A 27,454-nucleotide genomic window follows, 5' to 3' on the forward strand; every position below is an offset into this window, starting at 1 on the left:
GATGACATGGCAACAGTCATTTCTGCCTTGATGTGAATGATCTAGAAAGTGTTTTTCTTTTTACCACCACAGGTCAATACTCCTGAAAACTGAGTCTTTGTAGGTTCAGGAATGAGTTTCTAGATAAAGTAGTAGGTCCTCAGCAATAATACATCATTCAGTCATGAGAAAACCTTTTCAAAGGGGAGGTTAACCAAACAATGCTTTTGAAATTGTTAATACTTCTCAGGCCTTAAAACTTCTGTCCTACATGGAAATGTGCCTACAGCAGAAGAAAGCCAGCTAAAGCCTCCCTAGACTAATCCCACCAATCATGACCTAATAAAGTGACATCCACCTAGACCTTTCTATATTCCAGCAACCGGGTAGATGTACACTTCGTGAGAGAACTTGATCATTACTATGATCTGGGTAATTGCCTCTTCACTGACACATTGCCTTATGGTAGGGGATAGGAAATGTTTGCTTAAGCAATTCTTTATTTTTGTAGAAAATGAGCTTAGTATAGTAGGCAAAGGAATTGCCAATCTGTCTTACAATCTGTCCTTACATGTTTTTCTCTATGAGAGATGTATGGAACCACATGAAGAATGCACAGTCATCATAATAGTTAGGAAGCTTCTAAAAACACATGATTAAAGAAAGAGGTGATTTGTATAATAAAATGGATACCACAATGAAACCTCCCATGGAAAACCTGCTAAGGTCACACCTGGCCCTCAAGAGAATGTTATTTGCTTCTAAGGTTGCCTTGTGTCCCTCCACTGTCAGGTATCAGTTTCTCCTGGATGGCTCCCCTCCATCCACTGGCCCTGCAAGATGTGCTGCCTTTCCCTTCTCTGTCATAAACTGCTTCTCTTATTCACTGTGTTGTGTTTTCATGCTTTGTTGGTGACTTATGTAATAAGCTTATACAACCTGCTCTATTCAGGGTTTTCCTAGAGTGATTAATTTGGTAGAAAGTCAAAACACAACAAGTCAGACAGCAGCTATAGGTCATCTGTCAGTACAAACAAGTTTACTGTGAGGAGGATCCATGGTCACCAGTGGGACAATTAGACATGAAGCCACTCCCCACCAGGGTAAACAATCATCCTGTGAAAGACACACTGTACAGCATCCACAGCCATTTCACCTGGAGCTCCATCACAACAAAGCTGGAATGTATGGTCCTGTCCAGAGACAGAGTTCTTGAGAGTCAGCCCAAAGACATAGAACTCACATCTATTTCCATAACTGACAGCTAGTTTGAATAATTAGGCATCAATATTGGTGATGGCTAGTTACACAAGAAGCTGAGATCTGGAGGATCAAAGTCAGCCATGGCAAAAAGTAAAATATTGTTTCCACGTTAACCAGCAAACAAACAGGGCTGGAGGCATGACTCGAGTGATAGATGTTTAGCCAAGCAAGTAAACCAAGCAAAAATCCAAACCAAAGTATGGCCCAAAACAAAACAAACCAGTAATCAATAATTTCCTCATTTTTCACAAGCATGCCATCCCATCTTAACCCTTAATAATCACAAAACTAGCTCTCATCAAGACCCCTTGCACCAGGGGGAAAAACCACAGTGTTTGTTTAGAGACACTATCTAAGCAAGAATTCACAGTGGTTCTGTTATCCAAGGGGAAACATTGAAATGGAGAGACTTCCCAGGTGGTCACTTGCTTCAACATTCACATTCACATCTCAGTACCTAAGACTGCTCAGCAGTGAGCAAGCAGGTAATGAAGGAGGGCATACAGAACACATGGAAGTTCTTACTGAGAGTAGGAATAGATGATTTCATAGAAAATCATTATAGTCATATATGACACTCAGACATGACATGTACGGCTGATCCTTTAAAATTACACAGTCATACTAATGATAGCAAGTCAATAGATAATTATGGACAGGAAAGTAAAATCTCCCTCACATTTGGTAAACACACTGATCATGGCGTGTTTAAAGGATAGACAAGATAACTGTAATTACTCTTATGGAAAGTCAACAATGTCGGTTTCTTTTTAGCATCTTTGCTTTCATACTTTTCTCATTTGATAAGTAACAGATATAAATTGCTTACAATTCAGAAGAAAGTGATCAGAAATATTTTAAATATATACAAGAAATCCTGATGACTTTGTTTTGTGTTTTCCTCCCCTTCCCGAGACATGCATTTTTATCTGTCCTTTATATTGTAGGGAACTGCAGCAAAGGAAATCGCAAACCCAGACCAAACAAAATAGCATACAATCATGCAGGATACTTGAGGACTCACCGAAGAAGAAAATTTTACTTTTACATCATCACATAAGTCCGGACAGTTGGGCACCAAAAAGATTGCTCTATTTGTATCAATATCATGGACAACCTGTTAATGAACACATGGAATTAGGAACTCAAAGTGTTGCCGACGATTAGTATTCTTTTTCACTCATGAAATCATCCTTAATCCATTATATACTCATAATTTCATAGCTCGGTAATTTCATATAGAAAATAGCAGTATTTTTTTCTGAAGTGGTAAAGGTACTGGGCTCCAAATGTTTGATAGCTATCTTAAGACTGCACTTGAGAAGCAAAGTATTCATTTTTGACAAGTGTCTTTTTGTTTATTGTAATGTATAGAGGGATTACAGTTATATTCACCAGATAGTAGGTGTCTTACTTCTCACACATTGATACCACCTCTCATGGTTTTGTCCCCATTTTCCTCCCCCAACACCTCTCCCAATCATATTGTTTCCCCACTTCTCTTTCCTATTTTAAATAATCAAATAAACATACATACAATATACCAGGTCACAAAGTCAGATACAGTAACAATATGAGATTAACCAGAAGGAAACTAAACAGAAGAGGAATAACGGAGTGCATTAAGAGCCACAATCACACAAGATAAAGCTCTTGTTTCAATATCCTAGAGATCCTTTTATTTAGTCTCATCCTATATGACCAGGAGTTTCTAATGTAATACACATTACTGTTCTATGTGAATCATCCGATTTTTATATTCTTTTAAGGATGCGCTTTTAACTTCAGTCTGAAACAGTATATTGATGTTCAAGAAGCAATGAATAATTGACCCCACTTTCATGACAAATATTATGTTGCTGATGAGGTCAATGAGCACAAACAGGTCAAGTTTGGGGATTAACAACTATGAAATCATCCCATGTATTACTCTGATATTCATATACCATCATAGAATAAGAAGAAAGCTATGCTAGGCTTCAAGAAACATACCCACAGAAGACTCTCACATGATTTTCAAGTTTTCAGGAAGTTTTCTACATACAGAACAATATGAAAATAATATATTGTTTTCAAGCTTTATAAGGAAGTGTGCAAGTGTGTCCTATGGTAGGGCAGTATACAGCAGAAAGTTTGAATAACAAAGCATATTCTAGAAAGTAGAATTTCAGTTGGTCATTGGAGGATTTTAATAAAGGAGGAATAATATAGGCCTGAGAAGAGAAACCAGCAAAAATATCAATGAAACTGAGAATTTTATTCCGTGTGCCAAACAGATGAGTCAGTCTTCTCTAATGGGAATTTGTAGGTCCAGATATTGAAATATCTGGCTACAGATAGCTTGGCTACACTAGGGTTGTTATGTATTCAGAGCTTAAAATGCAGGAAAATAAGAATAAATATGGGCTAAGAATTGATGGGATCAGTGTCCTATGTGACAAAGTGGTTTGAAAATGGTCACTTTTTACACTGATTTGATAACTCATAGATTAGAGATTAAATTCAAATATATTACCTAAACCTCACAACACACTACACTTGTGTGCATGTACAGAACTTACAACAGGAACCTGGGAATCATTCTGAAAGCTTCCTTTGGGATTAAAAAGGAAATTTGCCAATTTCTCCTAGAAAAGGTGCACAGTCTTGAGAATTTCTTGAACATTTCAGAAATGGCTTTGGTAAAGAGGCATCTCCTCAGTCCATATGCTGTCTCTACTGATCTCAAGGTGACAGCCAACAAAACATCTCAATGATAGTCACTGAGCCCATTGCTGAGTGGACAGATTCTGCATCACTCTTTGAACCTATGACTTTCCACTTCCACAAGTGCCAAGGTGACCTTCAAGAACACTGCATTTGAGAATCAGAGCTTTGTAATACATGATCAAAATGATCAAAAGGAAGATCATATGGCAAATACTGACACGATGTATGCATTTAAAGCCTCGAGTAATTCCTGGGGACATTCTTAGCATTTGTGGGCACAAGTGAATTCGAAGCAGCACTAAACTGAAGCCCAGTTTGACAATATCTTTGAGAAACTGTTTGGAACAAGGCTCTGCTTTGCATCTGAACTAAGCAATGCCAACTGGAATGGTGACAGAGGGCAAGAGCTGTCTCTTTTTGGTGAGTGTTACTTTGGGGAAGACCATCATGCCACTTGACTGGGAGCTTTGAAACAAACATGAGAATTCTCATTTATGAGCTTTGGCTCACCGTGCAGGTTTGGCGAGTACAAGTAAATACAGTCTTGTGCTGCATTATTATTTCAATTTTCAGGTCTGCTCCATTACCTTCTCCTACTCCTGCATAAAAGTGAAAAAGAAAACGTATATGTTTGTTAGAGTACAGAGCAAAATGTCTTGCCAGTAAACTCAATGGAGAATAAAGAGAGAAAATATTGGCCAGCTAAGGTTGTGGGTTTAGTTAATCATTTGATCTTGCATAGAATTTGTCCTTTACAAATGGTTTCTGCCTCTTAAAGCAGTTTACAATATTGCAAAGAAAGAGAAAAATCATTATATCTTAATCTTCTACAAGATAAATTCTTATTACATCACCATTCCAGGAAAAAAAAACATTGGGAGCTTCCAGAATTTCTTGCTTATGAAATGCTACCTTTAGAGTTCTATAATAATAATCTAAATTTAATTTTCTCTAAGTCAAATTTATAAATCAATATCAAGGATAATATTGGTCAGGTATACCCAAACAATCCTGTTTGTGTACATTAGAGACAAATAGTTCTATGCCATTTTAACTTATACTTTTAGTATCTTAGGTGGTTACGCAAATGGGTTTACATTAACCAATCAGTTTATAAGTACAATATATCTTGATGGATATATCAACCCCTATCCTATCTTCTCCATTTCCCTAGGTTCATAGGATATATGTTAAATATTATGGCTGCATTCCCCTATTTGCTCCACATTAATCTAAATTCCTCCTCTATATAGACATAAAAACCTATGACTCTATAGACATAATGTTTTATTTCATAAATTAATGTGTTTCTATGACATACTAACCTTGGCTTCATTGTGATTAAGTTCTAAATACTAAGTCCCAGTGATTGTAAATAGAGATTGCCTCCTTGAACACTTGTATGTTGAACTTGTCATTTAAAATATGATGTAAAAATCAATGTTAATAAATTCTTTTTTTAAAAAAAGAAAAGGTTAAAAAAAAAACTAATGGGTTGTCAGCCTGACAAAGTGAGTGTGCTCAGGAAAAGCAACCAGGGAATCATTGGGAAAATTCACCGAAGTCAGGCCTTAGGTTTAGCTTCTTTAACCAGTTTGTGCAGAAATTTGCAGGCAACCCAGCAGGAGGTGTGACATTCCATTGGAGTTACTGAGAGATGAAACTTCTGCCACATATTCTGTTCTGCCTGATTCTACCAGCACCCCACAGCCGTTTCCTGAGAGGACTGGAACCAAAAACTCTTGGTGATGGGACATTCTGTGCTAAACTCAAAGTCCCCTAGTTGGTTCCAGCCATTATGGTGACTCTGGATGGGTGAATTTTCCATCCAGTGCTGAACAGCCTAGATGAGGGAGATGCTAAATGGCTATGAGGACTATGGGGCCCCCAGAGGAACCGTAATCCCCACCCGAGGGATATGCATCTACCGTTGACAGGTGTAAGCATTTGCATGAGGTGCAGCTAAGACTGCAAGGAGACAGCCTAAACAGCCATCAGTCTCGGGGTCTCCTGAGGGACACGCCCAATCGCATGGAGGTTGGCATCTATGAAAACCATTCCCCCGCAAATAGATGTTTGGCCTCAGCAGAAAGACAGATACATGAGCCAGTGGGTCTTGCTTCTTCCTCAACATGGCCTCCATTCTAGGAATCAGGGCCTCTGTCCCCCCTCTCAGGTTAATGCCTACCATAATTCAGATATTGCCTAAATCCTTGCCCCTCACTTATTTCAAGATGACAGGAGGAGATCGGGGACATTCTCCCCCTCCCTGAATTCTTACTGTAAGAATGTGCTTGCATCTTGTAAATAGGTCACTAAGCAACACATGCCTGCTTGCGTTGATATGCAAACATCCTACTACCTGGCCTCTACCCCAAGCAAACATCCAACTACCGGACCCCCTCCCCCGAGCAGTTCCTATACCCCAATCCCTCTCCTGAAGAGGCATATAAACCCTTGTGTGAAAAATAAAATTGGCAGCTTGATCAGGATGCTTGTCTTGCTGCCTTCTTCATGTCTCCTGTCCCTTTCATTCCTCCCTCTAGGTTCTTGGCCCTAGTTGATGTCCCGCTGGATGGGACACTCTTTCACTTTGGAATATTTATAATTAATTGGGGATAAGTGTTTTCTATCTGGGTTGGCTTCAAACCACAATCCTCAGTTCTCAGCCTCCAAAGTAGCTAGGATAACCAACGTGAACCCAGGGTGTGTGACCTTTTCCTCAGTTCAAATGGCCCCTCTTCCTTTAGCCTTTCCTCCAAGATCTGGTTTCAGAGGCCACAATGAAGTTTTTCCTTTCAACCTTGCCTATTTCACATTAACATGAAGCATGTCTGATTGGGTTTTCATCTTGCCTTGTTTTGGTGTCTCTTAATTTCATGGATCAAACACTATCATCAGAAAGATTTCTGATGGAAACATGGCTTTTGCTGCACTCTCCTCTCCCTTGTTCCAGTTGTCCAACTGCTTTCTACTGATATCCTCTAGCAATAAGCCACTGAAATGCACAAGTACGATGTGCTAAGCCTTTATTTTCCTCACATTTAAACAATTTACATCACACAAAGGAATTTCATCCTTGAAAAATACAGACAAAGCTGGGCTCAGTGGCTTCCATAGTAACCATAGCTCCTTAGTGTCTGAGATCTGAGGATCAAGGTTCAAAGCCAGCCTGGGCACAAAAGGACCCAAGACTCTTATCTCCATCTAACCTCCAGAAAACAGGAAGTGGGGCTTGGCTCAAGGGTACTGCAGAGCTTAGGGACAACACCCAGGAACAGGGGTAGGGTCGTAGCCTTGAGCTGAAGAGTTCAGGTACAACTCACAGGTTGGGCTGGAAACCCATGATCCCCCCATGCACCCACCGACAAAATACAGACAAAATGAAGTGAAAATTCTCTGTCTCACCTTCTTCTACATGTTTAGGTTTCTCGAGCTCTAAATAAATAACCTCTTTCACTATTTTTCTAGGCCAGCCTGGGTAAAGAGAGACTTCATCTAGGAAAAGAGTACAGCGGCCCAAGCCTGTAGTCCCAGTTGTGGGAAGACTGAGATGGAGAACCCAGGGGAAAACTTTGGAGAACTGGGTGGTCTGTGCCAGTCTTTCCAGCAATATTGGGAAGTCTAAACTAGACAGTCTGATTTCTTGGAAACAGCACCAACTTGGCAGTTGCTAGAGGAGTCTAGTAGAAGAACAAGTTCTCCAAACCTGTTCTATGTCCATGGAGATTCAGGTGTGAGTGTCAAACAAGGGCAGTCAGGGGAATCCAAGTGCTGCCCTCTAGGAACCTTGTCTGTACTACCTAAACCTGGCCTGCAACAGAGTCTAACTTTTGTATTTGCAAGTAGCAGAGTTTGAAGTCTGGGTCTTGAATCTGCTCAGCTTGTCTAGCTGACACTCTATCACTTGAGGCATGCCCCCATTTTGCTTTTTTTGGTTGCAATTGGAGACTCAGAGTGGCTTGGGATAGCTTCAAACTGTGGTCCTCCACATGTCAGCCTTCTCAGTAAGGAGGCTTTTAGGTAAAGAGCCTTGAAAACCCCTGCATTGTAGTTGGTTTTTTAAAATCTAAGCACTTATTTGTCTTTTCTGCTCACAACCCCAGCTGAATGCTAGCATATGACCTGGCCAAAGGTGGCAACAAATAAAATAAGGCATCCTGATGGAGAAGATAGTGAGGAGATGCTTAGAGGAGGAGGAAAGAGAGAAAAGACTATAGTTCTGAGAAGAAAGGGCCGCTGGAAGGACTGGCCAAGAAAATGAGGCAGGGCCAGCAATGCTGAGATGAACCATGAAGGAGAAATGAGTCTGAGAAAGAAGGACTCTACTGGGTTCTTTAATCTTCTCTTCTCCTATGAAAAAAATCTATCCTAGGTTGAGACAAGAACATCGAGAACAGAACGCAAGGGGTAGAACCTCCCCTCAAGTGGAAATGGGCAAGGGAATAAGATAGGCATCTAAGGAGAGCTCAAGAGGGAGAAGGTCACATGCATTGACACTTAGCTGTGATGTAGGATCATTTGCATAACATAAGCAAAACCCTCCCAAATAGTGGATCGCACACCCTCTTGTCTTCTCCTTCCTTTCTAAAGCACTTACCTTGGATGGAGTAAATCACAAATTTCACAATTTTAAGAGGTTTTTTCACTGGCATTTCCCAGTTCAACACATTCTTCAAGATGTCAAAGTAGTGGACATAGCGACTCTGTAAAGCAACAAAAGCCTCCACTTTAGTGGGAATGCCAGATGTAAAGTCAGTATCCTAATCTCCTTCTCTTTTTCAGCTTGTGAACAGCAGTAAGAAAGGAAGACAACATTTAGGGCTGGGAGTTTGGCCTAGTGGTTAAAGTGCTTGCCTAGCATGCATGAAGACCCGGGTTCGATTCCTCGGTTCCACATACATAGAAAAAAGCCGGAAGTGGTGCTGAGGCTCAAGTGGTAGAGCTCTAACCTTGAGAAAGTCCAAGGATAGTGCTCAGGCCCTGAGCTCAAGCCCATGACTGGCAAAGAAAAAAAAGAAAGCAAGACAACATTTAGAATGAGCCCTTACATTATCAACATTCTTACGTATTTTCCTCATTGTGGAAAAAGAGCCCAGCTGAGACTTGCAGACAGTAACATGGAAAGAAGAAGCCCTTGCTTCTAGGCTTGCTTATGACCATGAGAACAGTGAAGGTGCTGAAACAGCGATGACAAAATCTGTTGTCATGCACTAGACAAAGGACTATGGTTTGGGAGATAGTTCCTCATCAGGAGGAATGACATCTCCACATAGCTGCACTAGATGATTCTGTACCATTAGTGAGGGGTCCTCTACAGAGAAGAGATTCTTTATCTACCTTTTTCTCCAATATGTTTTTTTTTTGGTAAGGGAACCTTTCAATACTCTGGCTCCTAGCAAGTTGCTCAAAGAGGATTTCTTAGAATTCTCTTTGAGAAACTCCAGATGTCTGATGATGAACCAACTGAGAAGAGTTCAGAAAGTGAACTGCCACATTTCCAATTAGCAAAAGCACTTGTACTGCATGCGAGTGGCTGATGTCTGTAATCCAAGCTACTCAGGAGGCAGAAGCTGAGAGGACTGAAGAATAATGCCAGCCAGGGCTGAAAACTTTGAGATAATCCATCTCTATATACTTAGCCAGAAGTTGAGCTAGAGATCTAGCTCACCTGGTAAAGTGCCACTTGTGAAGAGTTCAAGCCTACTGAGCACCAGGCCACTGAGTTTAAGCCCCAGGATGGGCAAACAATGAAAGGGCAATAGTGAGAAAAATGCCTGAAAATGCAATAGGGCAATGCAAGATGCAATAGGGTAGTGCTGTACCACTTCGCATCTCCAACTCAGGCTGTTTTGGTTCTTCATTAGAACTAAGAATGAAAGGATTTCCTGCCAGGGCTGGCTTTGAAACACCATTCTCAAATCTCAGCCTGTATCTAGAAATACAGACAGGTGCCAGTCATCAGTGTCGGGTAGATGCTTTGCAGTTGTTGGATTTTTTTTTAAGAGTGCATATGTTGGGTGTCATGCCAAACTTCTTGTGAGGTAAAAGGACCTGATGAATAGAATTTCCTTCAAAGTAATCCTGGTTGAGGAAAGAAGAGTAGGAAGTGTGACCCAGGGTTTGAGAAGACTGGGGAAGGAATAAACAAACATTACTGTAGGTTGGGATGATTATTGCAGAATACACTGTATGGTTCCATCTTTGTGTGTTAGAATTTGGATATGAAATGTGCACTTAAAAGGCTCATAGATGGAACGCTTGATCCCCAGTATACCAGCAGCGTTCAGAGGTGGGTATGGGGAAGTAATTATATTATGAAGCTTTTGACTTTATCCACAGATTCATTTGTTGAGGGCTTCCTAAATTTCTCTTCTCTGCACTCTTCTTTCCCCTACACTGGGGTCATCACAAAACCATCCTGGCAGTGTTCTAAAGACCTTGAATTGCTCATTGCCTTAGCAAAAACTGGTGAAGGATCCAATCTCTCTTTCTAGGGAAACCAATGGCTAGTAGATCATCTACTAGCCAGAGATCATCTTCAGGCATCAGAAAACCTTAGATATTTGACCTTCCTTTTTGGGAGGGGACTCAATTCCAGAAGCTGTAGGGAATAAAGAATAAGAAGTGGAATGTGTGATGCTCTGTTGAGAACTGTTGGGAGCCAGAGTGGAATCAAACTGTACCTTGATTTGCATCAGACAATTGCTTTATTGTCTTATGGTTTTCTGGCCTTATTCTGTTTAAATGACCTGAGATTTACCATATGAATGTAACACCTGGAAGTTCCCTGGTTTCAAGAAGGGATATAAGCCTTGAGTTGAGGATAAACGGGGCTGCAGTCTTTACCTGGGCTGCAGACCTACCAACCCCATGTGTTTGTCTCTCTTCTATTTTTTCCAGTCCCTGCCCCGTATTTCAGGAACCCCAATTTGCTGCCGGTAGGCCCCAGCAGAGAACCAAGCCAAGTAGCCTATGAGGCTACAGATGTGGGCCTCCAAAGATCAGGAAATGGTTAGGAGTCACAAGTCCTCTGCCATCATTGATTGTTAAAGAAGGGTTACAGATGCGACCAGGCTAAATGTGCCACTAACATCTCCCCATAAATAACTTTTTGTGAAAAGAGAAACTTACTTGGGAAGGAGTTTCTACACCTTGAAACTGACTGCTCACATTCCTGTCAGTTCTGCGCTCCCCGAAGTATTCAAGGCTGTCCTACAGAAAAGGGGTTAATACAATCACAGTGCTTATCTGTCCTCTTTGGACAGAGCTACTTATGAACTTTCTTAGTTCCTAGCTTTTTAAGTGGCTAAGATTACAGGCACAAGTCTACAATGCCCACCTTTCCTTTGATTCTTTTAAAAATTACTTTATTATTTTTTGAGAGGTCTTTCTAGCTCCTTTGCCAAATTACTGATTAGCTCATTAGTTTTGGGGAGATGTTAATTTTTGAGCTTCTTGTATATTTTGGATATTAGGACTTTGTCAGATATATTGCTGGTAAAGATCTACCAGTCTGTTGGCTGTCTTTTTAGTTTAGCACCTATGTTCTTTGCTGTGCAGAAAATTTTTATTTTGATATAATCACATTTGTCAAGTCTCTCCTACTTTCTGTGGCCTTGCCACTATTTCCAAAAAGTTCCTGCCTATGCCTATAAGTTCTAATATTTCTCCTACTCCAACTTGCAATAGTTTCAATGTTTCAGGCCTGACTTTGAGGTCTTTAAATTCATTTGCGTTGATATTGGTGCATGGTGATAAACAAGGATCCAATATTAATTTTCTACATACGGAAGTCCTAATACCAATTATTGAAAAGACTATATTTTTCCATCACACATTTTTATTGTGCCTAATTTCTTTATATATATATATATATATATATATATATATTAAGATGCTGGAGGGGATGTGGCCAGGAGGGATCATTATTACACAGTTGGTGGGAGTGCAAACTCATTCAAGAATTATGGCTGCTCCTCAAAAGACTAAACATAGAGTTCCCCTATGACCCAGCAATTCCACTACTTGGCATTTACCCAACCGTCCAGAAACAAGGACATACTAAAGCTACTAGCACAACGATGTTCACTGCAGCACTATTTACCATAGCAAAGATATGGAACCAACTCTGATACCCTTCGATTGATGAGTGGATCAACAAGATGTGGTATTTTTACACAATAGAATTCTATGCTGCTGTCAGAAAGAATGACATCACTCCATTTGGAAGGAAATGGAAAGACTTAGAAAAAAATCATATTAAGTGAAGTAAGTCAGACTCAAAGGAACATATACTCAATGGTTTCACCTATTTGTCATAATCAGTAGAAACCTTGGGCTCTCCTAGCAGCGATTTACAATAGAGCAAAACCTAGATACATAAGGACATACAGTATGTCGCTAAATGAAAGGACCTATAGGAAATAGAAACAAAAGCCATAAAATGAGTGATTATTGTACTATGTTATCTCCCATTTCTTTTGCTGTCCCTTGGTTATCTCATATTTTTATAGTATTTCACTTTGTTATCTGATATATTGTATATATGCCTATTTGGTTATTTGAAATTGGATAGGAAAGGGGCAAAAACAAGATGGGGGTGGGAGTGGGGGGAGGGAAATGGGGACCAAGACTTGAGAAAGGGTATCAATGTATGTGAAGTAATGCACCTTCTATCTGGCGAAAGTAATGTAACCCTCCTATTAAGTACAATTAAAAATAATTTTAAAACTCATTATAAAGGTGTTGTACAGAGAGGCTACAATTACATAAGTCAGTTAATGAGGATATAGCTTTTTAGAAAACGTTGATTCTTATTTCTTAAATACGGAATTACAAAGTCATGTCTATATCTTACAACATTAAAGAAATAGTAGGAAGGAAGTAGTGGGTGGAGATGGAGGGAGGAGAATGATGAACGAGTGACCTTACTCACAATGCACTGAATTCTCAAACTGCTTTTTTGAATGACAACTACTTATAGATGGTAAAAAATATACCTTAAAATGCTGTTCTTCTTAGTAATTCTGAATTTGGACATTCCCTCGCATTTGTGTCTCACTGCTCTCACTATAGGCTTGGCCCAGAACAAGAATACAAGGGTACAAGTCCAGTAAATAACTGCATATTAAACAAGGCTGCATTAATCCAGGCTTTCACTTTCACTTAATCACCATGAGCTAAGCATTTCCTTAATATTGTACCATGAATGCTTCAGAACTAGCAAATTCAATACATATAAAAGACTAAGTATCAAAACCTTTTTCCTACCTTTGCGGTTAAAAACGTGCCAGTGGCAAGAAGTAGAATAGATATCATTGTGCCTGTTCGTCCTAGAAAAGAGCAGAAATGAGTTCAAGAAACGTTTGTTCCAGTGTAAAAATACACTCACAAATACTCATTTGGTATTGGTACTGTTTCTTCTGAAGTGTTGCTGTCTCAAAATTTCCAATTGAGAAATATTAAGACTTTATTTTTCATTAATGTAATGAAAAGAACGCTGGTCCTCATGTATAATTCCAGATTCCCAGGTGGGAAGATCAGGATGGTTGTGATTCCAACCAGCTTAGGCAAAATAAACAGGACCTCATTCTCAACCAGCAAGATGGGCCGGGTGCTTCACATCTACAGCCCTCATTGGGTGGGAGACATAGAAATGGGTTTCAGACTGATGCCAGCTCAGGAAAATGTAGGAGGTACTTTCTCTAAAAAAAGCATTGAAGCAAAACAGAGCTGGGCATATACCTGAAGTGGGAGAATGCTGGCCAAGCACGTGCCAGGTGCTGAGTGCAAATGCAAGCAGGAACCCACATTACCAACTAGAATTGTAGTCCCTATGTAATTGCATTATTTGAATTGTATTGTGAACATTTGCAAACATAAGAATGTAGAGAGACAAGCATAATGAATACGCATATTCCTATTCCTCAGATTATATAATTCTAAGTATTTTGCTGTAGTGTTCTTGCTTACTTTCTACCTCAGCTTACATGCCTGCTTTTCTCTCTTCTCCCTCTCTCTTTGCCTCTGCCTATGTGTGTGTGTGTGTGTGTGTGTGTGTGTGTGTGTGTGTGATAGTGTTTTGTAGCAAATACTTTGACAATTATAGCAAATCCTTGACTTCTTCCTGCTTCAAATCACTCATCCTCTAAGTCTCTTCTGTTACCTTCTACTTATATCTTAGTTCTGTCCTACAAAATTTAAGTTTGAAAATATGTTCTTTTCTCTTTCTATATTCATCCTTATAATCTAATTTTTAACATACCCTTTCACCTGAAAAGTCCACATTTTTCATCTATTCTTTAAAAAATTTTTTTTAAAAGGAAGAACACATTTATTATCTTCATGTACAGAGAAATCAACATTGCACATCTAACCCAGCTTAGTAGCCAATTCCTTAGCCTTTGCCTTTTCCAGCTTGCCAATTTGAGTCACATATTTTGGACTGAGGATGTGCCTTCCCAGTGAGGATGGATCTCATCGTGAGCTTCAACTCATAAACTCCTTTGGTTTCTTTTGATCAAGAGAAGGTACTCTATCAATTCAGTCATATTATCTCTACTTCTAGCCTTTTGTTTGTTAAACAGAGACAACCATCTTAGGGATTTATTTTTTGCCTGGGTTGCCACAAATCTCACATTCCTGAGTAGCATGGGTTACCAGTGCCTGGTTGAAACTTTCACAAGGGCAAAAACAAAGTATCTTAAATGCCAAGTGAGAAGTCATTCATGTTGAGGTCTGGTTCTCAGAAGATATGCAAATGGCTAATTGATACTTAAAGAAATGTTCAACTTCTTTAACCATAAAGAAAATACAAATAGAATCTGTGCTGATTTCATCACACCAAGGCAGAATGGAAGTCATAAAATAAAACAATAGCAAAGGCTGGCAAGTATGGAGCAGAAAGGTGAGAATGAACTATATTAGTATACTGTTGGTTGGTTTGAAATTAGTCTATCCACTAGAGAAATCAGTATGGAGGGTCTTCTTCAAAACACTAATCATAGACTTACTTTGTAAGTTTTATAGGTCTTATAAGTTACAAGGTAACTTCTCATTTTATAGAATATCTTGTTTGTGACTTTGGATGTGGTGAGCTCTGTGTGTGAGTGCTGTGTGTGTGTGTGTGTGTGTGTGTGTGTGTGTGTGTGTTTCATACGTTTTACTACAGAAAAATCTCAAACCAACAATTTAATGGTACAACTTAAAATGCTGGAAAAAGAGTACCAAACCCAACCAAAACTAGTAGAAGGAAACAAATTATTAAAAGTAAAGCAGAATCAAATGAATTAAGAATCCAAAAAACCCCAGAATCCACAAACAAGGAGTTGGTTCTTGGAAAAAATTAACAAAACTGACAGACTCTTACCAAATCAGATCAAAAAATGAAGGGAGAACACCTAAATAAACAAAATTATAGACAAGAAGGGCAATATAACAACAGAAATTACCAATATCCAGAGCATCCCAAGGGATTACTTGTCAAATCTTCATGCCAACAAATTTGAAAATCTAGAAGAGATGGACAAATTTCCAGCAAATATTGAAATAACCAAACTAAACCATGAAGATCTAAATCTACTAAACAGACCCACTTCAAGTAATGAAATAGAAAAAGCAATAAGAGTCTATAGGATTCTTTAAATACAGAATCATGTCATCTGCAAAGTGGGATAGACTATACTCCCAAGCTCCTTGAGCTGATTCAAAACTTAGGAAGAGTAGCAGGCTATAAAATCAACCCTCAAAAATCAACTGCCTTCCTTTACGCCAACAGTGAGAGGAACGAGGCAATAATCAGGAAAGAAACTCCTTTCACAATAGCTTCAAAAAAAATAAAGTACCTATGTTGTTTCTCATCTCCTTTGCTGTCCCTTGGTTATCTCATATTGGTATAGTATCTCACTTTGTTATCTGATATATTGAATTTATTTGTATTTGGGTATTTGAAATTTGATAGGGAAGGGGGGAAAACCAAGATGGGTGGGGGGTGTTGGGGGGGAGGGAAACGGGTACCAAGACATGTGAAAGGGTATCTGGCAAATATCATGTAACCCTTTTACTAATTACAATAAAAAAATAAAAAATAAAAAAATAAAGTACCTAGGAATTAGCTTAACTAAGAATGTAAAGGACCTTTTTGACGAAAACTTTAAAACCCTAAAAAAGGAAATTAAAGCAGAACTAAGGAAATGGAAAAACCTCCCATGCTCCTGGATTGGAAGAATCAACATTGTGAAAATGACAATCTTGCCAAGAGCTATCTACAAATTCAACGCAATACCCATCAATATCCCAATGTCATTCTTTAAAGAAATAGAAAACGCAATCCAAAATTTCATATGGAATAATAAAAGACCCCGTATAGCAAAAACACTTCTTAGCAGAAAGAACAGCGCTGGAGGAATTTCATTTCCAAACTTTAGACTCTATTACAGAGCTATAATTCTCAAAACAGCTTGGTACTGGCACAGGAACAGGCCTGAAGACCAATGGAATAGAACTGAGGACCAAGATATTAAACCACAGACCTATGGCCACCTAATCTTTGACAAGGGAGCCAAAAAAATAGAATGGAAGAAAGACAGCCTCTTCAACAAGTTGTGCTGGCAGAACTGGTTAAGCACCTGCAGAAAACTAAAGCTGGATCCTTCGTTGTCACCTTGCACTAGAATTAACTCCAAATGGATCAAAGACCTGGAGGTAAAAGCTGACACACTGAAAACATTACAGGAAGGAATAGGAGATACACTAGGCCTCCTTGGCACAGGTCGAAACTTTCTTAATAAGGACCAAGAATCACAACAAATCAGAGAAAGGCTGGATAAGTGGGACTGCATTAAACTGCAGAGCTTTTGTATGACAAAGGACATAGCTAGTAAACTAATCAGGAAGCCTACAGAGTGGGAGAAGATCTTCACCAACCAAACAACGGACAAAGGCCTCATATCTAAAATATATCAACAACTGAAAAAATTGAATCACTCCAAAACTAATCTCCAAAGTAACAACCATCCCATTAAAAAAATGGGCCAAAGACTTAAAGAGAGTCTTCTCTGAAGAAGAAACAAAAACGGCCTATAGATACATGAAGAAATGCTCAACATCTCTGGTCATAAAAGAAATGCAAATCAAAACAACTCTAAGATTCCACCTCACTCCAGTTAGAATGGCCAGGATCAGGAAAACGAATAACAACAGATGCTGGAGGGGATGTGGCCAGGAGGGATCACTACTACACTGTTGGTGGGAGTGCAAACTCGTTGAACCACTATGGAAAGCATTGTGGCAGTGCCTCAAAAGACTAAACATAGAACTCCCCTTTGACCCAGCAATTCCACTACTTGGCATTTACCCAACCATCCAGAAACAAGGACATACTAAATCCACTGGCACAACAATGTTCATTGCAGCACTATTCACCATAGCAAAGATATGGAACCAACCCAGATGTCCCTCAGTTGATGAGTGGATCAACAAGTTGTGGTATTTGTACACAATGGAATTCTATGCTGCTGTCAGAAAGAATGACATCACCCCATTTGTTAGGAAATGGAAAGACTTAGAAAAAGTCATATTAAGTGAAGTAAGCCAGACTCAAAGGAACTTAGGCTCAATGGTTTCCCTCATTCGTCATAACCAGTAGAAACCTTGGGCTCTACTAGCAGAGATCTGCAATAGAGCAAAATCTTGATACATAAGGCCATATAATGTGAAGCTAATTGAAAGGACCTCCAGGATATTGAAACAAAAGCCATATAATGAATAATTGTTGTCCTTAATGTACTATGTTGTCTCTCATCTCCTTTGCTATCCCTTGGTTATCTCATATTGGTATAGTATCTCACTTTGTTATCTGATATATTGAATTTATTTGTATTTGGATATTTGAAATTTGATAGGGAAGGGGGGAAAACCAAGACGGGAGGGGGTGTGGGGGGGAGGGAAATGGGTACCAAGACATGTGAAAGGGTATCAATGTATGTGAATTAATGCACCTTCTATCTGGCAAATATCATGTAACCCTTTTACTAATTACAATAAAAAACAACAACAAAAAAAGCAATAAGAGACCTCTCATCCAAGAATAGCCCAGGACCTGAAGGATTCATAGCTGAAATCTATAAGGCCTTCAAAGAAGAGCTCACACCAATACTCCCCAAAATCTTCAATGAAGTTAAAAGTGAAGGCTCTCTACCAAACCCATTCTATGAAACCAGCTTAACCCTCATGTCAAAATGAGACAGGAACTCATCAAAGAAAGAGAACCAGAGACCCAGTTCTTTAATAAATATTGATGCAAAACTGCTCAACAAAATATTGGCCGATCAACTTCAACAACTCATCAAAAAATTATACACTGTGATCAAACAGGACTGATCTCCGGGATCCAAAGCTGGTTCAATACATGCTAGTGGGTTAATATAATTCATCACATCAAAAGTAGCAAGGACAACAATCACATGATCATCTAAATAGATGTAGACAAGGCATTTAACAAGATCCAACACCCCTTGATGCAAAAAGTTCTGGAGAAAGTAGGAATCATGGAACATTCCTCAGTATAATCTTACCCGACCACCCTACAAACTAGCATAAAAGTAAATGGAGAAAAGGTAAAGCCATTTCCTCTGAAATCAGGAATGATACAAGGATGCCCACTTTCTCCACTCCTGTTCAATACAGTATTAGAATTCCTAGCCAGAGCAATAAGGCAAGAGCCAAACATAAAGGAAATTGAAATAGGGAAGGAGGAAGTGAAACTTTCTCTCTTTGCAGATGACATGATTCTTTTTTTCCATACATCTTTTATTGTAATTGATAGAAGGGTTACATTATATTTATCAGATAAAAAGTGCATTACTTCACAAACTTTGATACCATTCTCATGTCATGGTCCCCATTTCCCTCCCCCATTCCCCCATTCATCTTGATTTCCTCCCTTCCCTATCCAATTTCAAATGACCAGTTAAGTATATATAAAATGTATCAGATAACAAGGTGAAATATTGTAATAATATGAGATAACCAAGGGACAGCAAAAGAGATGAGACATAACATGGTACATTAAGGACAACAATCACTCATTATATGGCTTTTGTTTCTACATCCTGGAGGTGATTACTAGATTTTGTTATATTGTAAATCTCTGCTAGGAGAGCCCAAGGTTTCTACTGATTATGACAAATGAGGGAAACCATTGAGCATATGTTCCTTTGAGTCTGGCTTACTTCACTTAATATGATTTTTTCTAAGTCTTTCCATTACCTTACAAGTGGGACAATGTCATTATTTCTGACCTCAGCATAGAATTCCATTGTGTATAAACACCACATCATCTTGTTGATCCACTCATCAACTGAGGGACATCTGGTTTGGTTCCATATCTTTGCTATGGTAAATAGTGCTGCGATGAACATTGTTGGGTTCGTGGATTTAGTATGTCCTTGTTTCTGGACAATTGGGTAAATGCCAAGTGGTGGAATTGCTGGATCATGGGGTGATCTATGTTTAGTCTTTTGAGGAGCTGCCAACTGCTTTCCATAGTGGTTGAACAAGTTTGCACTCCCAATAACAGTGTAGTAGTGATCCCTCCTGGCCACATCCCCTCCAGCATCAGTTGTTATTAGATTTCTTGATCCTGGCCATTGTAACTAGAGTGAGGTAGAATTTTAGAATTGTTTTGATTTGCATTTCTTTTATGACCAGAGATATTGAGCATTTCTTCATGTGTCTATAGGCCATTGTTATTTCTTCTTCAGAGAAGACTCTCTTTAAGTCTTTGGCCCATCTTTTAATGGGATGGTTGTTAATTTGGAGATTAGTTTTGGAGTCATTCAATTTTTTGAGCTGCTGATATATTTTAGATTTGAGGTCCCCAAAATACAAAACAAAGCAAAACAAAATTAAACTAAATCATAGACAAGAATGCAAATATCACAGCAGAAATTACCAAGGTACAGAACATCATAATGGAATACATCTCTAACTTTATGCCAACAAATTTGAGGATCTAAAAGAGATGAATGAATTTCTCGCCAATATTAGCATACCCAAGCTGAACCAAGAAGACCTAGTCCAAATAAACGGACCTATGTCAAGTCCCGAAATAGAAATGGCAATAAGAGACCTCCCATCCAAGAAAAGCCCAGGGCCAGATGAATTCACAGCTGAATTCTATGAGGCCAGCAGAACAGAGCTCACACCAATACTCCTCAAGCTCTTCAATGAAATTGAAAGTGAACACTCTTCTGCCAAACTCATTGTACAAAGCCCCCCTAACCCTCATCCCAAAACCAGATAGGGACTCATCAAAGAAAGACTCATCTCTTTGATGAATATTGATGCAAAACTGCTCAACAAAATACTGGCCAACCATCTTCAGCAACTCCTCAAAAAATTATACACTACGAAAAAAAATTATACACTATGCTCAAACAGGATTCAGCACAGGGGGTGCAAAGCTGGTTCAATAGACGCAAGTAAATTCCTATAATTCAACACATCAACAGGAGCAAGGGCCAGAATTCCATGATTGTCTCAACAGATGCAGAAGAGGCATTTGACAAGATCCAACACCCCTTTATGCTAGAAGCTCTGGAGAAACTAGGAATCCATGGAACATTCCTCAGTATAATAAAGGCTGTGTATGACAAACCCACAGCTAGCATTATACTTAGTGGTGAAAAGCTAAAGCCATTTCCACTAAATTCAGGAATGAGACAAGGATGCCCACTCTCTCCACTTCTCTTTAACATAGTATAGAATTCCTAGCCAGAGCAATAAGAAAAGAAGCAAGTAGAAAGGGGATCCAAACAGGGAAAGAGGAAGTGAAACTTGCCCTCTTTGCAAATGACATGATTCTTTATTTAAAGAAATCTATAGATTCTACTTGCAAGTTGCTTGAGCTGATTTGAAACTTTGGCAAGGTAGCAGGGTATAAAATTAACCCTCAAAAATTAACAGCCTTCCTGTATACCAGCAATGAGGGGATTGGGGCAGCAATCAGGAAAGCAACTCCATTTGCAATAGCCTCAAGGAAAATAAAATACATAGGAATTAATTAACTAAGAATGTAAAGGACATTTATAATGCAAACTTTAAAAACCTGAAAAATGAAATTTAAGCAGATCTGAAGAAATGGATAAACTTCCCAGGCTCCTGAATTGGAAGAATTAACAACATGAAAATGGCAATCCTGCCAAGGGCTATGTACAAATTCAATGCAATAATCATCAATAGCCCAATGTCATTCTTTATTGAAATTGAAGAAGAAATCCACAATATCATATGGAATAATAAAAGACCCTATATAGCAGAAAGAGCTACTCTGAAGGAATATCCATATCAAATTTCAGTTACAGTAATCAAAACAACTTGATACAGGCACAAGAATAGGGCAGAGGACCAATGGAATCAAATTGAAGGCCCAAAAATCAACGCACAAACCTATGGCCACTTAATCTTTGATAAGGGAGCCCAAAAAATAGAATGGAAGAAAGACAGCCTCTTCAACAAGTGATGCTGGCAGAACTGGTTAAGCACCTGCAGAAAATTAAAGTTGGTACCTTCTATGTCACCCTATACTAGGATTAGTTCCAAATGGATCTTAAAAACTTTACAAGAAGGAATGGGAGATACACTAAGTCCCCCTGGCACAGGTCGAAACTTTCTTAATAAAGACCAAACAAGCACAAAAAATTAAATATAGCTAGGACAGAGGGGAATGCATTAAATTGTAGAGCTTCTGTACGTCAAAGGACATAGGTAGCAGGTTAAATAGAAAGCTCACAGAGTAAGAGAAGATCTTCACTAATCATACAACAGACAAAGGCCTCATATCTAAAATATACATATAGCTAAAAAAAATGAATCATTCCAAAATTAAGCTCCAAAGAAATAACCATCGTATAAAAAGATTGGCCAAGACTTAGAGTCTTCTCGGAAGAAGAAATAAGAATGGCCTATAGACACATGAAGAAATGCTCAACCTCTCTAACCATAAAAGAAATGCAAATCAAAACAACTTTGAGATTCCACCACACTCCAGTTAGAATGGCCATGATCAAGAAATGCAATAACTACAGATGCTGGCTGGGATGTGGCCAGAAGGGATCATTACTACACTGTTGGTGGGAGTGAAAACTCGTTCAACCACTATGGAAGGCAGTGTGGCAGTTCCTCAAAAGGCTAAACATAGATCACCCCATGACCCAGCAATTCCACGACTTGGCATTTACCTAATAGTCCAGAAACAAGGACATACTAAAGCCACTAGCACAACAATGTTCATTGCCACAGTATTTACCATAGCAAAGGTATGCAACCAACCCATATGCTCCTCAGTAGAGATTGAAACACCAAGATGTGGTATTTATACACAATGGAATTCTATGCCGCCATCAGAAAGAACGACATTACACGATTTGTAAGGAAATGCAAAAACTTGGAAAAAATCATATTAAGTGAAGTACTGAAAGAAACATAGGCTCAATGGATTCCCATTTGTAATAATTAGTACACATCTAGTTTGCCCCTAGCTGAGGAACACAGTAGCTCAAATCCTACACACATAATGCCATATAGGATGAGGCCAAATTAATGGACTACCAGGACATGGAAACAAGAGCTTAATTATAAGTGACTGTTATTGTAATGTATCATGTTCTTCTCTCTACTCTTGTGTTGCCCTTTGGTTAATCTCATATTGTTACAGTATCCCACTTTGTTACCTTGTATATTATCTAGATGTTTACTTGTGTATTTGATATAGGAGGGGAAAAATCAGGGGAGGGGTTGGGCAGAGGGAAATGGGGACAAAAACATGAGACGGGATATAGATGTGTGAGAAGTTTGGCACCTTCTATCTGGCAAATATAACTGTAACCCCTCTATACATTAAATTTTTTAAAAATAGAGTAGATAATCAGCTGAGCAAAGAGGTATACGCTATGGAACCAGAGAATCTCCAAAATGGGTTAAGAAACAACACAAATAGCAAGACAATACATTAACCTTTCCTAAAGCAGGACAAAGAGGGAGGTTTGGTGGCCATTTCTGCCATTCAGCACACAGAGGCAAGGGCAGGAAGATAACAAGCTTGAGACTATATAGGGAAATCCTGACTCAATCAAAACCAAACAAATGCTCACAAAACACAAAGCCAGCCAGCCGTAGTGGCTGTATTACTAGCTATTCAGATATAGACAATGGGGAGGTTTGTCATTCAAGGCAAGCCCAAATCTATACAAGAATTCTTCTCAAGTAAAAAGTAGAGCATCACAGTATGTATCCATGAACCCAAGTGTGTGAAAAAGTTAAAGAGGGTCACAGTCTAGGCCTTTCTGGATTCAGGATGAAAAGTGAGAACCAATGTGAATAATGACTAAAGCAAACAGGTATGAGGAATATAAGTGGCTCCAGTAGTAAAGGGCCCCAGGACGTGTGAGGCCTTGGGTTCCGACCATATTAATGCCAAGAAACAATACAAAATCACCCCACACTCCCAAGAATCAAAAGGCAGTGTGGTAGGACACAGTACTTGGAAAGACATTTCTGAAAACGAAACCTTAAAGTGGCCAACAGATTTGTGAAACAATTCTCAATGTCACTAGGTAACAGGGAAGAGCATCTTAAAAGCCCAAGGCGAGAATGCATTTGTTAACTAGCTTCATTCAGCATTCCACATTGTATATAAATAGGAAAGTATTACATTTACATGATACATAAGTGCAGCACTGTCAGCTAAAGAAGAAAAAGGCATCACTGCAAATGAGATACAAATGCAATACCATCCTGAAGTTGAACACTGTTTGGGGGAGGCAGGTATACATGGGTAAACCAAAATGGAAGAAACCCATATAATCAGCAATTAAGGGAAGTAGCTCATTGTCCTCCCTTCTTTACATTAGTTTTTCCTTTGTTCTTCCCTCCCCTTCTCTATTTTCCTTTTAGTATTCTTTGCTTTTTCATCCTTTAAACACAATATTAATATGTTAGCAATGATGAATCTATCTGAGGAGTAGCAGTAGGTATCTTCCTACTGCCTGTCAATATTTATTCTCAACTATCTTTTTACAAAGGAGATAGAAAGGAAAGCATCATTACCTTTTCCACCTTTGCAGTGAATTATGATGATGTTGTGAGGATCCTTGGATAACCAGGCAATGACTTCTTTAGCAAATGAAACCATCTCTCTGGTTTAACAAAAATTTTTAGTTAATTAAAATTCATTCCCAAATTTCAAGCCCAGTGAATTTAGTGCTTTTCTGACCATCCGTGTGGCATCAGACTTACTCAAGAGTGGGGACATTGTGATCCTCTATCATTATTCTATGCACACGGTGATGAAAATACTTAGGGTCATAAGACCGTTCGCCTGAAAGAAATGAGATATGTGTCAGAGCTGTATGCCTACTGACATGAAAGTTAGGAACGAAGTTTAAAATTTCTCTTAGGAATTCTTATCTCCTTTCCATTGTTCTAAAAGGATTTTTAACATCACCAGCACAAAGGTCCTGAGAGGAACACAGGCAGACCAGTGGACAAAAAAGCCAAAGAGACATGAAGGACATTAGGGACAGATTCTTGTCCTTAAAGACTTTTTCATTCCAAGTAATTTAAAATCAACTCATGCTTCATATTCCTTACCTTTAACCTTCTAACAGAGTGATTATTCGATCTTCTAGACTGCATATCCTATCGTCCTGCATTCTGCTTATTCTATCTTCTAGACTGCTTATTCTATCATACTACATAGGTACCACTAAGTAGAGGTTAATGGTGCTGTCTAAATGCTCAGTCCCTGAAAATATCATTAAATGTTTATTCTGACAATAAAATGCAATAAAAATGTACCTAAAAATCATGATTGGGAAATCAGGGGACAGTGAAAGGGAGACAAAAACATGAGAAGGGGTATCACGGTTTGAGAAGTAATGTAACCATTACCTAAAAAAATCTAACTGCAACCCTTCTATACATTAACCCTAAATAAAGTACAAAAAAACCCCACACCACCATAAAAAAATCTAGACAGGTGTTAATGTCTAGACAGGAGAAAAACTGAAGACAGACACAGCAGAGAAACTGGGGGCACATTCTTCTCTTTCTTCTGTTTTCTTTTGTCGTTTCTCATCACGTGCCTTGTTCTCATCACCAACCCTTTCTGGTGGATCATGGAACATACTTGCTGAATTGTCTGTGATACAATCTGGCATTAAAGGCAGGAAGAGTTGATTGAGCATAAGAGCAGATCTTTCCTGAGCACTTCCTCTGTAAGTCTGCCTCTTCGCTCTCACTGGCCCATCTATTTCTTAGGGAATGTTGTGCTGCCAAGCTCACTTTTCCTACTACACAGCACCAGCACAATACAGAGATTTCTGATCTGACTTCTTACTACGTAATATTTACAATTAAATGAAAGATACCCAAGGTGACTTTCTTACATATCTACAGTAGCAAATATATTAAAGTGATATACATACTACAAAGGTTGTATACAAAATAATGCTCAGGATGTCTGGTGTTGAAGAAACGAGCCACTTCCTAAAAAAGATAAATACATTCATAAACTCTATTGTTGAAGGCGGCTCCTTTGTACAACTACTTAAAGATACTAGTAAAACATGCTCTCTACTTTTGAAAACGCTTTTGTCACAGCTTTAATCTTCTGATTTTCTTCTTCTTCAAGTCTGCGAAATGCTTCTTTTGACCTAAGAGTATACACTAGCTCCCCCCTTGTTCTGAAGGACAAAGCAGCCAAACATTCATGCCTTCTAATCCTTGTCTATCTCCAGATAGACCCTCAGATTAAACAGGAAGGTGCTGGAGGCATTAAGGTAGGCATGTTAAATCTGTCCAAGTCTCAGTCTGAATGACCTGCCCTTAGCCTTTGTCTCTGGAGGCCTGGCCAGTGTTTATAGTTCTGGATTTTTCTCTTCAAGATGACAAGAAAAGGCATTGTGTTTGGAAAGCAGTCTGCCTTTTGCAGTTTTATAAAACCTGTTCTTCCTGGATCCCTAGATATCTATGAAGTGACTACAAGAGAGCATGGCTAAGATCAAGAACACATTGTATTTTCCAGCAAAAGTAGCTTTTACTTGACTTAGGGGCAAAGGGACATGGTCTGACTGCATACAGAAGTGGCCAGACTTGTTGATGCTTCCTCACTGTGTTTGTTTCTCCAGTAACTGTGGCTGTGTTCCACGCATCTGCACTCTGACCCTTTTCTTTCTATATTCAGTGTTGTTCAAAATACAATGCTGAAACCTTCTTCCCTTTGAAGGACAAGCAGGAACATATGACCTGATTAGCCTCCTCAGGAATTAAGTTTGTTCAGTGTTATGTTTATGATGTACAGATCAACACAAAGTACAATGTTTACCCTCATTGTTTTCAAACTCAAATATTTAAAGTCATATGAGCTATAAAATGTCCACTCAAAAACTTCCAGCTGCCACTTACATCTCTTCCTCCAGCTTTATTTTGTCATAGTTGCATGTTTTCCTTTCTACCAAATGGATTTGCAGAATATAATGCATTTCATGACACTTTGGAGCAGTATATAACACTATACTTTCTGTGCGTGCATTTTCCATAGATCCATAAATATTAATCCTATTTTTAAAAGAACAATCAGGGCACAAAACTAGAATTTCTTTTGCTGGTAGAAACTCAGTTACAAAAGACCTACCATATGATTCTTCTACGAGAAACTCAAGAAACATTAAAACTGATCTATGGCAATCAAAAATCAAAAGAACACTTTCAGTGTTTAAAAAGTGATTATAAATGCCAGAACATAGTCAACAATTTGATAGTGGTGTTCATTGCATGCCCTCATACATAATTGCGTTAACAGACAAATGTAAGATGAGGGCAATGTGGAGTCTGCATCAGTAAAGGTTTATTTATATAAGCATGCATTACATAATGATGGTTTTTCAGTTAAACACCAATTGTTTTTTTTTTGTTGTTGTTTTTTGCCAGTCCTGGGATTGAGCTCAGGACCTAAGCACTGTCCTAGGACTTTCTCAAGGCTAGAGCTCTACCACTTCAGGCTCAGCACCACTTCCGGCTTTTTTCTAGGTATGTGGTACCGTATTGTTCTTTATTGATACATACGGAAGAATGAATGTCATGCAGATTACTAAGTATCACATGAGATTTTGAGACACACACATGTATATGCGTATACACATACAAAAACACATACATACATGTACATAAATCAGGTTTAATACAACTATTATGTCAAGCATTAGATAACATCATAGTGAAAATTTAAAATCCTTTCTTCTTTAATAATATATAACACAATGCTGTTGTGTGTAATCAATCTACTGTGTAACAGCTCAGCGAAAAGTTACCTCTTATGTCATTATAATCTCTTGCTCATTGATCAACCTTTGTCCAAACCTTCCTCCTTCTGACTCACCCAAGTTTCTGATATTCACTAGTCTAGGCTCACCTTCATTGAGATCAATGTTTTTTTTATTTC

At 38.8% G+C, this 27,454-nt stretch overlaps 1 protein-coding gene across 1 annotated transcript in view; it reads right to left on the reverse strand.

Moving 5' to 3' along the window:
* Nucleotides 1-546: 546 nt before the first annotated feature.
* The window catches only part of LOC150039106 (phosphatidylinositol 3,4,5-trisphosphate 3-phosphatase TPTE2-like), a 30,081-nt gene continuing 3,173 nt past the window's right edge, over nucleotides 547-27,454 (reverse strand). The window contains exons 3-11 of the mRNA XM_090328007.1: nucleotides 25,440-25,500; nucleotides 24,250-24,331; nucleotides 24,061-24,149; nucleotides 13,225-13,286; nucleotides 11,086-11,166; nucleotides 8,552-8,657; nucleotides 4,462-4,550; nucleotides 2,267-2,359; nucleotides 547-621 (exon numbers count right to left, since the gene is read on the reverse strand). Coding sequence (XP_090184133.1) covers nucleotides 547-621; nucleotides 2,267-2,359; nucleotides 4,462-4,550; nucleotides 8,552-8,657; nucleotides 11,086-11,166; nucleotides 13,225-13,286; nucleotides 24,061-24,149; nucleotides 24,250-24,331; nucleotides 25,440-25,500 — 738 coding nt within the window. The remainder of the gene's footprint in view (nucleotides 622-2,266; nucleotides 2,360-4,461; nucleotides 4,551-8,551; nucleotides 8,658-11,085; nucleotides 11,167-13,224; nucleotides 13,287-24,060; nucleotides 24,150-24,249; nucleotides 24,332-25,439; nucleotides 25,501-27,454) is intronic.

The sequence above is a fragment of the Megascapheus bottae genome, unplaced genomic scaffold, assembly GCF_031878675.1.
Source record: "Megascapheus bottae isolate mThoBot1 unplaced genomic scaffold, mThoBot2.hap1 HAP1_SCAFFOLD_76, whole genome shotgun sequence".
Taxonomy (NCBI): Eukaryota; Metazoa; Chordata; class Mammalia; order Rodentia; family Geomyidae; genus Megascapheus; species Megascapheus bottae.